At 47.9% G+C, this 17,895-nt stretch overlaps 4 protein-coding genes across 4 annotated transcripts; 2 read left to right on the forward strand and 2 right to left on the reverse strand.

The window, feature by feature from the left end:
• Positions 1-1,136: 1,136 nt before the first annotated feature.
• On the forward strand, positions 1,137-5,547 carry FSUBG_4384 (phosphoribosylformylglycinamidine synthase; the record flags this gene model as incomplete). Its single annotated transcript, XM_036682367.1, has 7 exons — positions 1,137-1,760; positions 1,809-1,990; positions 2,067-4,549; positions 4,600-4,762; positions 4,832-4,971; positions 5,023-5,064; positions 5,114-5,547. The coding sequence occupies 7 exons, from the start codon at positions 1,137-1,139 to the stop codon at positions 5,545-5,547; spliced, it is 4,068 nt and encodes a 1,355-aa protein (XP_036540000.1).
• Positions 5,548-5,915: 368 nt separating this feature from the next.
• Positions 5,916-7,658, reverse strand: FSUBG_4385 (quinate transport; the record flags this gene model as incomplete). Its single annotated transcript, XM_036682368.1, has 4 exons — positions 5,916-6,052; positions 6,114-6,152; positions 6,207-7,113; positions 7,164-7,658. 4 exons carry the CDS (start codon positions 7,656-7,658, stop codon positions 5,916-5,918), a joined length of 1,578 nt encoding a protein of 525 aa, XP_036540001.1.
• Positions 7,659-11,013: 3,355 nt separating this feature from the next.
• On the forward strand, positions 11,014-13,692 carry FSUBG_4386 (uncharacterized protein; the record flags this gene model as incomplete). Its single annotated transcript, XM_036682369.1, has 1 exon — positions 11,014-13,692. The coding sequence occupies one exon, from the start codon at positions 11,014-11,016 to the stop codon at positions 13,690-13,692; it is 2,679 nt and encodes an 892-aa protein (XP_036540002.1).
• Positions 13,693-14,166: 474 nt separating this feature from the next.
• FSUBG_4387 (ubiquitin) lies at positions 14,167-14,865 on the reverse strand (the record flags this gene model as incomplete). Its single annotated transcript, XM_036682370.1, has 1 exon — positions 14,167-14,865. One exon carries the CDS (start codon positions 14,863-14,865, stop codon positions 14,167-14,169), a length of 699 nt encoding a protein of 232 aa, XP_036540003.1.
• Positions 14,866-17,895: the final 3,030 nt, after the last annotated feature.

Consider the following 17,895-nt stretch of genomic DNA (forward strand, 5'->3'; position numbering starts at 1 on the left):
TAGTAATATTTCTCTTTACTAGCTTTAGTACTATAGCTGCCTTATCCTGTAACTTTATTTAGTAAGTAATTAGGCTTTATACTAGAGTATTAGTATACTATTTAGTATAGTTTTTTATACTTTTATAGGTATTTTTAATACTATTAATAGCCTTATAGAAAGCTATAAAAATATTTAGTTTAGTTTCTATCTTAGTATAAATATTTATAGTATAGTTATAGCCTATAAGGTAGATTTTATTATTAGTAATTATACTAATATTATTATTTTCTTTTATAATATTTATATATTTAAAGATATTATTATTAAGTAGGCTTAGGGCTTTTATAGTAAGCCTATTAGGTTTACTTATAGTAACTTAAGGTATAGTAATTTTATTTTATTACTTACTATATAAGGTAGTAAAAGCTATATTATAGTTATTATATTAAGGGATTATTATATCTAAGAGAAGATACTTCTATCCTATAAGCTAGGCATTTTAAGCAATAGATTGCAGATTATAAGGTATTTGCTATTTAAGGTTAAAAAGGCTACTTACTAATATGCCTGCTATAGGCAGGGGTATTATAAGGGCATTTAGATAGTTAGTTTAGTTCTGTATTTTAGTATTACTAATAGCTTCCTTAGTAAAAGGTGCTAAGAAAGTGGTATGTAGGAGGAAGTTAGGTCTAATTCAGTAACCTTAGTATGTTCGCTCTACAGGGTAGAAACCATGTACGCGAATAAGTTCCTCTTGCACTGACTTGATACTTTCGACTCGGAGACTCATCTGAGAGCTCCAAGAGTCCCTGCCTCGCGCTGAGGGAATGTGCAGAGCTTCAAGCATGTCACAACAGGATTATGACGGATATAAAGAAACATAGAGTATCGGTGAGCAATTACTTAGAATATCAGACAGTCCAAAGAATATTTTATGCCTAGAATTCAAAAAGGCTTTCCACGAGATCTCCACTAATCTCCAGTGCCTATAGATAAGGTGGCACCAGAGCGCAACAGCGTAATCATCGGAGAAACTTTACCCCCGCATCAGGACATCCCACCTACCCCGCCAAAAACTTTTTTCTTCCTGCTACAGGACGTCGGCGTACAAGCGTCAAGGCGTATCTTGCTTTGAACTCGCAAATCCATTCACCATGCACCACGTCTTGATCGGCGAGTCGTGCTACACGGCTTCTGAAGTTCAGAAGCTCGTGCAGCGCATCAACGATCAGAGTCCCGTCAAGGTTGCTAAGCTCACGGGCTCCTGGCAATACTACCTCGACCTCGAGACTGAGGATGCCGCCGTTCTCGGCAGCATTGAGAAGATCCTTGACGCCATTGAGCAGCCTGCAGATGCTCCCTCAACCAGCGATAACAAGAACTCCATCGATATCTACGTCAGCCCCCGGAACGTTTCCCCATGGAGCTCCAAAGCTACCAGCATCGCCCTAGTCTGCGATCTCAAGACCGTTAACCGCATCGAACGAGGTCGAGTCATCCGTATTGAACTCGAGGATGGTTTCAAGGGAGAGGAGGATTTGAGTTTCCGGGACATCCTGCATGATCGCATGACAGAATTCTTCAGCCTTTCTCCACCGGCCCTCGATACCATGTTCGCCCATGGTGCTCGAAACCCTCTCGTCGTCGTCGACATCTTCTCCGATGAGCGCGGTCCTTTGGCCGCTCTCCAGGAGCATAACAAACAGGCTGGGCTTGGTCTCGACCAACCTAATATGGAGTACTTGGTCAAACAGTACACTGCTCTTGGTCGATCTCCTGTATGACTCATAAGTCCGGCGTTGAAAATCAATTACTGATTTCAGTAGAACGACGTTGAGCTGTTCATGTTTGCTCAGGTCAACTCTGAGCACTGCCGGCATCATGTCTTTAATGCTTCGTGGACAATTGACGGTGTTAGCCAGGAGAACAGCTTGTTTGGCATGATTAAGAATACCCATAAATTAAACCCTGAATATGTCATCAGCGCCTATTCTGATAACGCCGCCGTGTAAGTCTTGGTTACATAAATACAATTCCAGTTCGAGATTGAGTATTCGGGCTTGTTTGCTAACATTGACTCATAGCCTTTCCGGTGACGAGGGTAACTACTGGGCTCCTGACTATTCCACCGGAAGCTGGAAGCTCACCCGTGAGGTTGTCCAGCCTCTCATCAAGGTTGAAACGCATAACCATCCCACAGCCATCTCCCCCTTTCCCGGTGCCGCAACCGGAAGCGGTGGTGAGATCCGAGATGAGGGTGCTGTTGGACGTGGCTCTTCTCCCAAAGCTGGTCTTGCCGGTTTCTGGGTTTCTGATCTCTTGATTCCCGGCAACAAGAGGCCATGGGAGCTTGATATTGGACGCCCTTCTCACTACGCCTCCAGTCTTGACATTATGCTGGAGGCCCCAATTGGCTCTGCTCGCTTCAACAACGAGTTTGGTCGTCCTGCCTTGACCGGTACTTTCCGCACTCTTCTTACCAACGAGGCCGGACCCGATGCTCCAGAGTACAGAGGATACCACAAGCCAATCATGATTGCGGGTGGTATCGGTAGCGTTCGACCCCAACATGCTCTTAAGGAAGAGAGCCATGTTGAGGAGGGTGCCCATGTTATTGTCCTGGGTGGTCCTGCTATGCTGATTGGTCTTGGTGGTGGTGCTGCCTCCTCCAACACTGGCAGCGATGCCACAGCGGATCTTGACTTCGACAGTGTTCAGCGTGGAAACCCCGAAATGGAGCGACGAGCCCAGATGGTTATCAACACTTGCGTCGCCCTTGGACCAGAAAGTCCAATTGCATTTATCCACGATGTTGGTGCTGGCGGTCTCTCAAACGCTCTTCCTGAGCTTGTGAAGGACGCTGGGTTTGGAGGAAAGTTCGAACTTCGACAGGTTGAGAGCGCCGATAACTCGATGTCTCCTCTTCAGATCTGGTGTAACGAGGCTCAGGAACGATATGTTCTTCTCGTCAATAAGGATGGTCTCAATCGCTTCACTAGTATCTGTCGACGAGAGCGATGTGGCTTCTCCGTTGTCGGAACTGCCGTTACCAAGGATGAGAGTGGTGTCTCAAAGCTTGTTCTCACTGATCGTGAGCCTACTATTCAGCCTCCCGTTGATCCCATTAATCTTCCCATGGATGTTCTCTTCCCTCCTGGACGACGAATCTCTAAGGATGTTCAGCGTGTTGAGAAGAACCTTCGTCCCTTTGACGCTGTCAAGAGTCTCACCGAGCACTGCGGCAGCTCTGACATTGGCGATTTGGTCACTAAAGCTACAGAGTTGGTTTTCAATCTTCCCTCTGTTGGATCAAAGAACTTCCTCATCACTATCGGTGACCGTACTGTTGGCGGTCTGTCTGTTCGAGACCAGCTTGTTGGTCCTTGGCAGACTCCGGTTGCAGATGTCGCCGTCACCCTTACTAGCTTCAGTCTTGATGACAGGAAGCGACGTGGTGAGGCCATGGCTATGGGTGAGAAGCCCAACCTCGCTCTTATCTCGGCTGCCGCATCAGCCCGTATGGCTGTTGTTGAGAGTTTGATGAACCTTGGTGCTGCTGACATCAAGCCTGGTCCCGTCAACGGCGATCTCAAGCGTGTTAAGCTCTCAGCCAACTGGATGGCCGCTGTTGGTCACCCTGGCGAAGGTGCTGCTCTCTACGATGCTGTCCAGGCTATCGGTATGGAGCTCTGCCCTCAACTTGGTGTTTCAATTCCTGTCGGGAAGGACTCTCTGTCTATGAAGGCCTCCTGGAAGGACAAGGACACTTCTGAGTCCCAGACTGTCACTGCCCCTGTCTCACTGGTTATCTCAGCCTTCAGCTTGGTCGAAGATGTCCGCAGCACATGGACGCCCCAGCTTCGCCGTGTTGAGGAGGTTGGCGAGTCTGTCCTTGTCTTCGTTGACCTTGCTCAGGGCTTCCGCGCCATGGGTGGCTCCGCTCTTGCTCAAACACTTGGTCAGATTGGTCACGAATCTCCTGATGTTCGCGATGTTCAGATCATCCGTGACTTCTTTGATGCTTTGTGGCAGCTTCATCAGGAGAACATTGTCCTCGCATATCACGATCGATCTGATGGTGGCCTGCTCACAACTGTCGCGGAGATGATGTTTGCTGGCCGATGTGGCGCTGATATTTCTCTTGACAACCTTGCTGAGTCTGAGGACAAGGTGCTCGATGCCCTCTTCAACGAAGAGTTGGGAGCTGTGTTCCAGATCCGCCGAGGTGACGAGATCAAGTTCAAGAGGTGCTTCGCAACATGTGGTCCTCCCCATGGTCTTATCAAGACTATCGGCTATGTTCGCCCTACTAGCAAGCAGTCTCTCCTTGTCAAGTACAGGTCAAAGACCATTGTCGACATGGAGCGTGCCAAGATCCAACAGTGGTGGACCAGCACTTCTTACGAGATGCAGAAGCTCCGAGACAACCCCGAGTGTGCTCAGTCAGAGTTCGAGGCTATTCAAGATAACAGAGATCCTGGTCTACACTACAAGCTCAAGTTTGATCCCGCTGATGTCAGCCTTCCAGCTCTCACAAGCATCAAGAGCCTGGTATACAAGCCCAGAGGTAAGATCACAAAGTGCTGAATGAATCGTGTACATACTGACATCACGTAGTTGCCATTCTTCGAGAGCAAGGTGTCAACGGTCACGCCGAAATGGCCTTTGCCTTCCGGGCTGCTGGCTTTGACGCTGTTGATGTTCACATGTCTGATATCCTTGACGGCTTCTCTCTGGACGGATTCCGAGGTCTTGCTGCCTGTGGTGGTTTCTCGTATGGGTAAGTAAATCCATTATCGGCGTTGGGCCGGAATTTGCTTGTTCTTGAAGCGATGCTAACATCCGATAGCGACGTTCTCGGTGCTGGTAATGGTTGGGCCCAGTCTATCCTGATGCATGACGGTGCTCGCAAGACGTTTGAGGCTTTCTTCCAGCGTCCTGATACCTTCTCACTAGGTGTCTGCAACGGTTGTCAGATGCTGACTCGACGTGAGTTCATACCTCGTTCATTAGTCCTTCAATCTTACTAACAATCTTTAGTCAAAGAGTTGATCCCCGGAGCCGAGCATTGGCCAACATTCGGTATGTCATCCTGCTTGTATTCGCGGCGGCGGAAGCTAACCATTTCCAGTCGAAAACGCCAGCACCCAGTTCGAGGGCCGATACTCGATGGTGACCATCGAAGACAAATCCGAGAACTCTGTCTTCTTCCGTGGTATGAGTGGATCCTCGTTCCCCATAGTCGTTTCTCACGGCGAGGGCCGAGCTGCGTTCTCTTCTGCCAACGACTTGCAGTCCGTCAACGACTCAGGTCTTATTCCCTTCCGCTATGTCGACAACTACGGCTCCGTTACAGAGAGATACCCCTTCAACCCCAACGGCAGCCCTCAGGGTATCGCAGGTGTGCAGAGCAGGGACGGCCGTGTCGTCGCCATGATGCCTCACCCCGAGCGCACCATCATGGCCGACGTTGGCTCATGGAAGCCTGAGCGCCAGCTGGCTGAGTGGGGACAATATGGTCCTTGGTTCCAGCTCTTCTTGAACGCCCGTAAATGGGTTGCTTAAATTCAAAATAAATTTGCATTTTGGTGTTCGGGTTACTGGGATGTTTACGGTCATGGAGAATGGGATATGAGGTAAGGAAGGTACAATTTTTAGTTTAACTATAGAAAATGATTGATACCTTGTTAATAGCCAGTGGTTTTGCAAGTGTTTCATTGTGATACTAGGTCAACACTTCCATACGCGGCTTCGACTATAGCGAGACGGTAGTGAAGGTGCGCAATGCTCCCTACGTGCTCACCAGCTATAAAAACATTGCATTTTTCATATTATAGGAAAGCATAGTCTGTTAGGTTTCATTGGCGATCATCATAAATCTCATATCTGAACCAAATCTGGATTGACTGTGCCCTTTTAGGGTAGCATACGGACTACACCTGATGAATAGGATTGCCTGCACTCCGGGCCTGCGCAACAGTTGCTTTCAAAATCTCCTTCTCCTCTTGACCACTGTTGTCACCAAATACTTGGTCCATCTCCTCTAGAGATCGACCCTTAGTCTCGGGGACTAGGAAGTTATGCCCAGACTACCGCCATAGCGCACCAGGATCCGTAAAATACATAGGTACCAAATCCAATGGACTCCAGCATAGGAGTAGTAATGACACCTTTATATGTGAGTTAGAGACGCCTCTTGTAATAAAGGACTATATAAGACTCACCAACAATAAAGTTACAAATCCAGCAAGTTGCAGTCGACAGGGCTACACCCTTAGATCGAGTTGCACTGGGGAAAACTTCCGATGGCAGGGCCCAACCCAGAGGCGAATACGAAACTCCATAACATAGAATGAATATGAAGGCCATAGAAACAGATCCCCAACCAGCTGCTGCATTGGCCTTCCAGTCGTGGGAGAAGACGCCAACAAGAATAGCCATGATTCCCCACGAAACAGCACCTCCAACACCACCGAAGATGGCCAGAGGACGGCGACCAACTCGATCTATGATAAAGAAACAGACACCAACTGCAACTAGCTGAAGAACATTGAAGATACCAGACATGGTAAGAGACATCTCCTCAGACTGACCAAGTGACTGGAAAAGAGTCGGGGCATAGTAAATGAAAGCGTTGACTCCGCTGAATTGTTGAAATAGGAGGATCCCACAACCCACGGCGGTTCTTCGCCATGTCTTGGGGCTAAACAAGTCAAACCAAGTCAAGACTTCAAGCTTGAAGCCCTGTTTACCAGGGTGGCGGCGCTCAAGCACGGTTTTCTGGAATTGCGCCTCAGCGATAGTTCCTTGATACTCAGTAAGGACTCTAGAGTCGTCAGGGGGAAGACGACGCATTCGAGATAGATTTCTGAGAGTATCTTCTGTGCGCCCAACAAGGGCAAGCCATCTGGGTGAGTAAGGGAAGAAGAGGATTCCAACTCCGACGATTGTTGCAGAGACCATTTGAAGGCCAAGAGGAAGACGGAAGGCAATCTCGCCCTCCAAGTGGCGAGTTCCATAAGTGATATAAAATGAAACAACTACACCGGCACAAATAGATATGGATTCGAGAACCAGAAGAGTACCTCGTAGATTCGGGGGTGAGATCTCAGAGATGTAAAGAGGAGCGCCCTGCAAAGATCTCAGACAAGTGCTTCAAGCTGTATGGATTTGAAACTTACCAATGCAAGAGTGCCGACACCTATTCCACCAACTGTGCGACCAAGGACGAGCATTTCGTAGTTGACGGCAGCAGTCTGAAGTATGCCACCAATATTGAATATTACAACAACAACTGCCAGAGCTTTCTTTCGGGAGATCTTATCGGCCATCCAGGGCATGAAGAAACAGCCTATGAAAGCTCCAAATTCCAGCATACCAGTCATAAAGCCCTTCCCAAAGCCAGAAGCTGCCCTGGGAAAGACATTATGGAACTGAGGCATGACATTGATGATGGAAATAACGCCTTGGTCATATCCAAAAGAGAAGCCGCCTAGTGAGGCGAGAAAGGCTGCTCCGAAGACAAAGGGGGACTGTATAACGCCTCGGATGCCTCCCGGCCCATAGGCGACGCTGTCTGCGAGTCTTGTCGGGAGGTCTGCCGTAGGCACGATGTTTATGTCTTCTATAGTGCCTTCATCTTCATCATGAAGGATTTTGTCACCTTTGGAAGACATGACTAGGTAGGTAGTAATGGAAGAATAAGGGGTTATGTGGAGTGCTGGATGTTGGATTACAAGGTAGTGTTAATGGGACTGTTTGAAACGAGGAAGCACGACTCAATCAGAATATGACAGACTTTATATAATACCTAATAAGAATACTACAGTTCTCTAAACTTCCGAAACTACTCAACTACTAGAGTGGCTGTTCTAATTCTCTTGGCTCCGAAACCTAATCCAAGTACTTTGACAGTCTCTTCTCCACGCCCTTGAGCCAAACACAGACAGTGCAGTGACGATTATCTTCTCCCAACGGCGCCACCCGTGCAGTCGAGTTATGAAGAATGCGAGCGATGACGGGACGTTGTCATGAGGGAATACGCAAACATGGGGTAATCAAGTTCAACATCTGGGGTATTGTCTGGGGAATTTCAGAAAGGGTGCAAGGATTCGTCGATCACATTACACAGACTTCACCGTGATGGTAGGTTGAGGGAACATTTCACCTTGACCTTGGAAACGTATTCGCCTGGTCTAAAGGCTGGGTCAGGTACTGGAGACTCTGAGAGCTTGAATGCTTCGCGGTTGAACTTGAATTCTAAACATATAGAGGCATCTTTGGAGTTGGAGCTCAAGGTCTAAAGCTCGTGGTATTCTTCTCCGAATCCTGTTCCTCAGGACGCTAGACCTCGACACAGAATGATCGACATTTACCTACTCGGCGATATTGCAACACGACTCATGCTCCAGCTTACAAGTTCAACACTTGCTGTATAGTCCATATTCTCCTTCCAGTATCGAAAAGTTCAGTTCTGGCCTTTGTAAAACAACTTCCGCGCGGGACGCTCCAAGGTTAAGACGCCCTTGTGCTAAGCTTGGTGGCTGTCTTGGTCTCTTCTCAGGGACTCTCATAGCCTACACCCTTTAACTGTCTTTAACAATAGATTTACGAGGGATGTTACATTGTCTACTAGTTGTCGATTCGGACGATTCGGCATGCGCATATGCCACGGCGAGTTATGCGAGCAACAGTCGGATACCTCTCCGAATTCATATGAGATATACATCCTCAAGGGGATGCAATACAACTTAGGGCCTTTATCCTAAGTGACAAAAAGCCTTAGGTAAACTTGGGATAATTTAGTACAGATTTAGTATAGATTTAGATAATCTTAGACTAGGTATTTTTAGTACCTTAATTTAACATCAGAAGTCTTCTTACACGAGACACCCTGGGTATCCTGTAATTAGGGCAAGCAGGGATTCATATAAGGCGATGACGTTCAGAAACTACCTATATATTTCCTTCTACGGAAATTGGCAGCATTGAGTCGCCCAGATCTATCCCACCGAGTGGCGAGAAGTTGATAGCTTCAAATCAATCAGTTGGCGGCATTGACATTGATCTTCGAGAACACGAGCAAATCATACACCATGGCATAAGCTCCAATGCTTCATTGGATCCGCTTTACTTCAAGGTTGGCTTCGCCGTCGATGCCACGATCAACAAGCTCGCCGCCTATTTCCTAACAAAGACAGGTTGGTCAATGCAACCCTAACTTCAAGTTAATGCCCTGGATCCTCGGAGTTGAGGCTCGTGGCCGGCGCCGAGACTTGCCGGAAAGGGCAACACTTCAGCCCTGTTAGAGACCATGGGCTAGGATGGCATCTGTTGGCCCACGCCCAGTTACGGTTTATGGAGTAAAGGGAATATTTGACCGACATGCTATTATGGAAATTTATTATGAGAGTAATATCTTGGGCAATTATTAACTCGGGCGCGATCTCGGTATGCGCACAGGCTTCTTTTCATGGCGTCATGCCTGATTACATGGATTGATTGACGATAACCAATAGTGAATATCCAGGGCTGGATGCGGCTCTGTTGTAGCCCTGGAGCCATTCCTCCTCAAGGTCTTTTTTTTTTTTCCATGCGTGATCCGGTGACTGACAGCCAGCACAGACATGTTCGCCTCAAGTTTCACGAGTTGAGGTAAAATGCAAGTCTTGCTACCATATTCGTGGGGGATCAAAAAATCCACCAGCAGCATGATGGCGATTTGTCGGAACGCCCAGGATATGAGACCTCGAAATCAAGTTTTTTTGGAGGTTGAGATAAGCTTAGCGAACTTTTTATTAACTGAATAATCAGTTGCCCAGTATATGGTAGCCAGAGGGTGAGTATGTCTTCTAGCATCCATCCATTCATACCTTAGTTCTAAGAATAGGTACCCTAGAGATAGCAATGAGAGTCTGGGGGAGCTTTTTAGTCGGTTTAGTAGTCTAGTTCGGCATTTCTTTTAGTTACTTTATATTTATTGGCGAATATACAAATAATTCCCCGGATTTGATATATCAATTAGTGCGATCTTTCTACTCCGCGGAATAGCAAGCCAACCCGATTCCACGATAAGTACCTGGTGCCCGCTTCTTCCCCACGTATTAAAGATCAAAGACTGTGTAAGTAATGGGCTTCGATTTGATGTTCTTGTTCTACTGAAACTAATCAGACCAGCCACTGCTATGTCAATTTGTTCAATGATAGGCTGGAACCCAAGTATTGGGCAATCTATTTCTTGGCCTCTCGATTGGTCGTCTTGGGGCTGATGCTGGCATTGAGTGTTGACCGTTAGCTAAGGTACCTTTGTACGGCATGAGGTAACGTTGCTCATACAAAAAAACAAGGTCTCAAGACACTCTCGGTCATCTTGTTACCCAATGCTACCAATCTTGCACACATTTGTGTGGTTTTGCCTACCTAGGTAGGTAGTTAATACCCCTCTTTTTGTATGGGCGGCAATGGCATAGGTGGGCGAACCACGGGCTGCCAATAATAACACCGACAACGTCTTTTACCGTTGAGACTCCCCTGTTTTCATCCCTCAATTGTCCTCGCCGTTGGCTCAAAATCATCTCAACTATGTTTCAACCTCCAACAACACATCAACATCAGCATCTCGACCCGAGCTCACTCACCATGATATTCCCTCCGCCAAATCGTCGGGCGCAGTTTCGCTGGGGGGTTGAAAATGAGTTGGGCTAACTAGAAAGGATGCCTTTTTCAACCTCGACCGCCAATCAACTTGTCCATCTCGCAGCCTTATTCGGTACGAGATACCTTCACATTGTCCTACCTACCCATTGTGGACTCCCATTGTTGGGCCTCTTTAATCTGTTCCGTTATGCCTCACCTTCCATCTCCCAATCCTTTCCCCGTTTGCTTCATCACTTCCAAACCTTCGCCACCAATCTGCCATCTCGACCTCATCAATAACTACAGCTATCATCCTCGTTTGGCTGAGAGCGGGGTGTACTAGCCCGCCTCCCGTCGCATTGTAACGCCATTGGGAGGTTTGCATCAAGGATCACCATGGACGGTTTATCAAACCAGGGCTTGGGTCGCGCGAACAGCGACCAGAACGTCGAGAGTAACGAAAACATCGACCTTGGCAATCTCCCACGACTGAATGACCTTACCGACTGGGAGTTGGAACAGCTAGAGGAGCAGCAGCGTCGCGGAAGCAGTCTCCAAGTAGCGACCTGGCTCCATCATCAACCAAACTCTCAGCCATCACAGAATACCTTCATCACTTCCCAATCTCTACCTCAACGCCAACTTGATAACTACAGAGTTATTGGCCGTGTCGATGATGTGCTTCAAAGAGGCCGCAGGCCATCAACTCAGGCAATTGGTACGCCCAGTACCACGGGCCCGGGCAGTCGGTTCTTCACCCCGACGAACAATGTTACATCCATAGATGAGCGTTTGATGCAGAGACCTAGGCCTTCATCACAATCTTTTCTGCCATTTGGTACCCCTTCCGACAGGCAAATAAGATACACCGACAATGGTAATCATGATGAAGGAAGACCTCCGGGTTTAGCAACGCCCCAAGGTTCTTCTGCTGCCACTACCATATCTGGACCGCATACGCGTGGTACTTATAAGCAACCAAGTGGTTCGATACCTCAGCAGATAGCTTTGTCGGTAACTGGCACAGACACATCTTCAGGCTCAAAGAAGGTGCCTAAGCGCCAAAACAGTCGCTCAACCGACGATGAAGCGAATGGCAAATATCAACTCGCAAAGCGATACAGGTCTGGACACAAGAACCAATTGGTACACTGTACATCTACAGCATCATCTGGTCCTTCCAGACTCCCCCAGCAAGGCACAAGTGTGCCACTGCAAACGATTGAGGATACACAAGAGTCTCAACGGCAAACTCGAAATATCCAACCATTATCAGCTTCCAGTGGCTCAAATTCATCCAATGTTCGGAAAAGCGGTCCAGTACATGGGCGCCCAAACAATCTGGTCCTGCCCGAAGATTTCATAGGCGCTTGCGAGACCTGTTTCTTCTGGCTATTCGACCCAAAGCGCTTGTCATCTCCTGAAAGGCATGCCTGCTCAGGCCGCAAGGATGAAATATCACACATCGTCACCCACGCCGCCGATCATCATGGTCTTGTTCGTGGAAGAGATCCATACTATACTGCTCGTAAATACCTAACAAGTTGTCAAACCTTCGACCCTTTCATCAAAGCGAAAGGAAACTGTGGAAAATGCGACTCATTGCACGAGTGGCAGGGACAAGATTTCTCAGATCAAGAACATTACGGCAAGGCCCTCTGCTTACGATGCTGGCGCACGTTTGATAAGAAAGGCATGCAAGATCATATGGCTGAACCGTTATGTGATTACAATGCGGAGCAGCCAAAGGAGAAGAAGGTCTACATTCTATACACCACCTTCTGTTCAGTTACCGTAAAGCCCAGCGGCCCCCCTAAAAACATGCCACCGCGCAAGTCGAACCATCGAAGCGTGGCAAACAAGTACAGTCGCACCAACCAGAGACAGCAAAGCAACAACAACCAGACACAGCGCCGACCTGCCACGGAACAGCCCACTCGCGATCTTCGTCCGGCTGTATCAAAAGCACCCCATGGACAGGGCAAAGTAAAAGCTCCTTTAACATCCACACTCTCTCCAGCGACCCAAGACCGGCCACGGGCAGAGAGGCCCAACCAGTTTCCTCAGCAGGCTACGAGAAACCCACCTAATCTACAGGCGGCGCCACCACACCTTTCATCATGGCAGCAACAAAGTGCCCAGCAGCCTGCCCAACCACCAATTGCCCTGATGATATATAATACCCCACCAGAGCTTGTCGCAGGTGTGGTGAAGACCATGCAAAGAAACGGGATTCAGGAGGTCACTCAATCTCCCTACTCGCCAGTGAGCCAAGCAACTTCCTTTGGAGGTCTGCAAGGTGGATCTCCCGGTTACAGCTTTCAGTCGCAACAAGCACATCCACAACCTCAGGCCCAGACACAAACACAGAGCGTGTTTCCCCCTTCTTACCCCTACTCGAATTGGCAGCCATCATTCCAACAAACTCCTTCGCAGGCATTCTCGCAGGACCCCTCTCAAGATGGCGATTTAACCCGGCTTCAACCTGCATCTACCCAAAACAACTTGTCACAACAGTCTTTTGATCCATTCTTGATGCACAAAACGGCTACGAGCGATCGCCAAGGATCACGCATGCAAGCACCAGCAAGTATGAATTCGCCTATGTATAATGATGGAAATAAAATGCTCTTGGGGGCGTGTTTCGATGCTGCAACTGCAGACCCGAATTTGTTCCAGGACATGACAACGCCATTTTACGATAGAGATGCGATAGTGTCACTATCTGATATAGTGTCCCAGGTTCAGTCCACTGCTTCAAGGGTGCCATCTACCGCTGGCGAATCCATGGGGCTCATGCAACGGTCACCCAAGGTCGAGGAGAAACTGTGGCTAGATGGGCCGTATGATGATCTCAATAACATGAACTTTGACCACATGGGGTCTAACCCCGAGCTTCGAGTCACTGTCGAGATGGTAGAGCCTCAATTCCATCATCAGCCAGAAGAAAAGATTCAGAATCTGAAGCCCGAAGGTCAAATATCGTCCTTGCTCCGCAGTGCTCTTGAGCAAGATTCAGGCTACAGCACCCAATCAGGGATATTCGATGGGGACCCCAACACCATGTTCAAATGAAGAAAAAGCTCGAAGTAATTCTTATGACCATCATTCGTTTGTTTTCCAGCGACCCTGTTCTCTCTTTCCTGTCTTTGTTGGATATCTCCTTGGCTATTTTCTTGGTTGTCCGAGAAAAAAAAAAGATGTTGAAGCATATATATCATATACTTTGAGGGCATCGCAGTTCTGTTGGTTCTTCTACTCTTTCGGTCGATAGACCTCCTTTTATATCTTGGTACAAGATCTGAGTCGCCAATAGGCGTGTTGCGGGTTACGAGGCGCTTTTTCTTACCGATTTCGATGAATTTGGATACGACCTCTTCATGAGATTTCTCTTATATGGCATGGCTCACGCCAGTATTCCCAGACTAAATTGTTTCTGCTCGATTATGTATTCTTTTAGTCGTGCAATCCAGATAACGCCAGACAAAAAGTAAAACGTTGAAAATTTTGTTCCCAGAGCCCATATAGAACAGTGCTTCCACATGCCTTTCAGTCCCGTGTATCAATTTCCAGATCCAGTTGCACGCCGTTCGAGATGCCATAATCTCCCAGGGTAATGTGATCTTTGAATGGTCTCTCACTCTGTCGCTTCAAGATAATCTGGCCAGGGTCGCGACCGATTCGGGCGGCGACCATCATCTTCAACTGGCCCACGGTATCAGACTCCAAGCAGGGTACAGCAGCTTTTGTACCAAGTCGATCGTTGACGTTGACGATGATCATCTCCTCACCTGCCTGAGCCACAGGAGCTTTGGGCTTCTCTTCCTTCTTTTCTTTCCTCTCCCTTCTCTGATCCCGATCGCCATCTCGCTGCCTATCCCGTCCTCCATCACGGTCATCTCGGCGATAGTTCCGGTCCCTGCCGTTATCGCGATCCCGATGTCGCTGCGGCGACCGCCTGCGGAAGTCGCGGTTTCTGTCATTATCTCGACGCTCTCCCTTCCACTTGAAGCCGCCTGATCCTCTGGGTCTTCGCGCTGGTGATCGCGATCGATCTCGGGGTCTGCGTGGAGGCGAATCTCTGCGGTCGCGGTTGTTGTTACGATCGCGCGACCTGCTGCGATCTCTGCGCTGACGACGTTCATCATTCTCTCTGTATGTATCATCGCGACTTTTGCGATCGTCCTTGTCCTTGGAAGCGGGTGATCTTGAGCGAGCTCGGGGCTCCGTTGGTGGTGAGTCTGTCATAGTTGCGAGCTTGCAGCTATATCGCGACAGCTTTTATTCTTGCAAAGGCGATGCTTATTGTGAAGTTCAATGCGCGGTTCTTCAAATAGGTTCTTTGTATTACTTCTGGATGCAAAGACGGGAATGAAAGCGCTGCGCCTGGATAATTTTGAGCTGTAGGAAATCGTGGACAGGCTGAAGTTGATTGCGACGTCACGACCTAGCTTTTCGATAAAGTCTGGAGCTCCACTTTTTAGCAGTTTTAAAAGACATATGAATTCTCCCTTTTACAATCACTGGGGGTAGCACAGTTTTAAATTGGTACCTGTTGAAGTGATGGTAGACTGCCTAATGGAAATACACACAATACTAGCACGACTATTAGGTTAGTTTCTATACCTTATACAGTCGAGTGTAAGTGTTGCCTAGAATTGTTAGAGTGCTTGGCTTCCGACGATTTAATCCTCAGCGCACACGAGAGAACCAAGACTATTGCAGACTTTTTGTTTGAAAACCATGTCCCTCAGCAATATTCCCTCATTTATACAACAAAGTTTTATCAAGCCTTACTTCAGCCCACACCTTATTAGAATGATTATTGATCCCTGTGTTTGGTTTCCTTGATACCGATTTGCAGGCGTATAACGATAGACTTTAGTTTAGGGTAAGTAAAAGCTACAATGTATTATTACATTTCTTTGCGATACTAAGTTTGAGCAAATCTTGCGTAAAGGCTGGACATATTATTCTTTTTTATGGACAAATGCAATAAAACGAGGCTCTTGTCTGTGACAGCCGATTTAGATTGTTGACCGTTAGGTGCATTGTTTGTGGTTTGCCATCAACCGCTGCAGTTTGGTGTTATATTACTTCCAGGACCTTGATTTCAATGCGCTGGCATGCAGCTAAGGATTCACACCATGAAAATCATGAGGGTATAAATTGATTTGCTGCTAACGTTTAGGCCAAAGGCAACAAATCATCATTGTGGTGACACATGTTCATATGCAGCGTAACCTCGTATTGATGACTGAAGGTACATACGCATGGGCAAAGCCTCTTGGGCTTGTTGGAACTTACACTTGATGCAAGCGATTGAGTGAGCAAAGCCGCTGTGTTCCTTCGTCCTAGGGCTTGGCAAACTTGTTCGCCTAAGGTAGCATCGAAGTTGGAGTCGATATCCGTTGCTACGGAGAAACTTCGACGTCAACGCAGTTAAGAGACAAAAAGGCTTAGGTACTTTTAGCCTAAGCTTAGGGTACTTCTTACTAAGTTTATTTTAGCACCCTCTTCTAAAGTCTTAAGTTTTCTTGCTCCCCACGGCCAAGTCTCATCATTGCAGGGCTGACCACCATGAAGACAGGGTCTTAGTCGTAGCCGAGAAATTGAGGAACGGAAAGCTGCCGCTTCAAAGCACGCGACCCGCATGGTGCAGTGACAGTTGACGACGAGACAAGTGCGCTACACCAGAAAAGGATAAAATCCTTTTGCGTGGGCGTCGCACAGCGTGGCCACGTCAATCATCAATGGTAGTGACGATTGGATGTGGTGTAAACAACACAGCGCAGCGGTGTAGAAGCAAAACCAAGGCATTGGAAGAGCGTATCTTTACAGAGTTATGTAGTGATGTACCATACATAGAGTGCGTACAGTAGCACATGGCACCCACAGCACCCACGCGGTTATCCAAAATCCGGGGCGGGTAGCCGATCAGCGCTGACATCCAGGCTCTTTGTAAATAATGACCGTGCCTTATTTTTCCAGCTCCAGGGATTTTGGCAGAATGGCGCCAGCCAAATGTTAAACGACCGTTGGGTTTCAGTTCAGCGGAGACAAAGGTAGAGGAGCATAAAAAGAAAAAGAGCACAAAGCATTCATAGGGAATGGAGAACAAAGCAGCCTCACAAGGCATTGTTGTTGGGAGAGATGCAGCTGATGGATGCTACCTTGGGTTGTGCAATTCGTTGTTGGGGGCTATGACTAACACAAAGCTGTTATTGAGACTTGAGAGAAACGCAATTACATGGGAAAATTAGACTCATCTAACTAATTCTCATTGTAGTAGCGCTCCACGGAAGAATGATCGACGGTCTTTCAATGTTCTTTTGCGTAGCGGCGCAGCTTGTGTCTCGGTGATGTCTCTTGGCGGCTGTCGTTTGGTGTTGGGGGCACCAATTCAGGTAAGGCGCGAGGCACAACCCGACGATGCAGGAACCAAGGCCGGCGGGTGTGCCTGACTCTTGATCGTGGCCAATCAGCCAACCGACGACCGATGAAATTAATTTTACTTTTTCGCTGTTGTGATAGTGCACGACACTTGAAGTCAGGGTCATTGGGCTGATTAGATTGGACAGAGACCTGCAGACAACCAATTAACACTCAAATCCCCTCCAAAACGCCTTATTCTAACCCGCCTCCTCAACCGCTCATCTGTTAGTCTATCTACACGAGTAGCGCCACCTTTTCTCCAGAAACCATTAATGACTTTTTAGGGCAGAGCGTCTTTTTCTCTTATTCCCTCATTTCCCAGTCATTGACTTGATTTGAGTGGGCTGCACAATGATTTCATCGCCACTCAACAATCCTCGTCGCCTGTCTCTGCTGCTAGCCAACGGGAACAATGCATGATGCCTAGAATGCAGAGTTTTCTTCCCATCCATCCATCACACGGGAGACCAGGGTCTCAGATCCTCGGTGAAACCCTCTTTGTGCCTCCAGAGTATCAAATTCTGCCGCACAAAGCGTTAGAGAGCCGAGAGCCTGGATGAATACCATGGCCCATGGCTGCATGGCAAGGGATTCGAATAAAGGGTCTAATAAGTAGACATGGCCTAGGCCCAAGTTTCAGCAACCAGATATTGACAGGCCTGCTCGGTCAGACTACCTGAAGCTGTCAAGCAAAATGCGCTGTAATTTCCCTCGAGGAGCATGACAGGCCAGGTCAGGTCACAAGTACTTGAGACATGACTGACGAATAGGGGTCTGTCCGTGTTACATGTACCAGTTTAATGGGCTCGAGCGTCCGCCCCTCCTATCCAAACGTCGCCTGCG

This window comes from Fusarium subglutinans (genome assembly GCF_013396075.1).
Source record: "Fusarium subglutinans strain NRRL 66333 chromosome Unknown NRRL66333_c0000040, whole genome shotgun sequence".
Classification (NCBI taxonomy): Eukaryota; Fungi; Ascomycota; class Sordariomycetes; order Hypocreales; family Nectriaceae; genus Fusarium; species Fusarium subglutinans.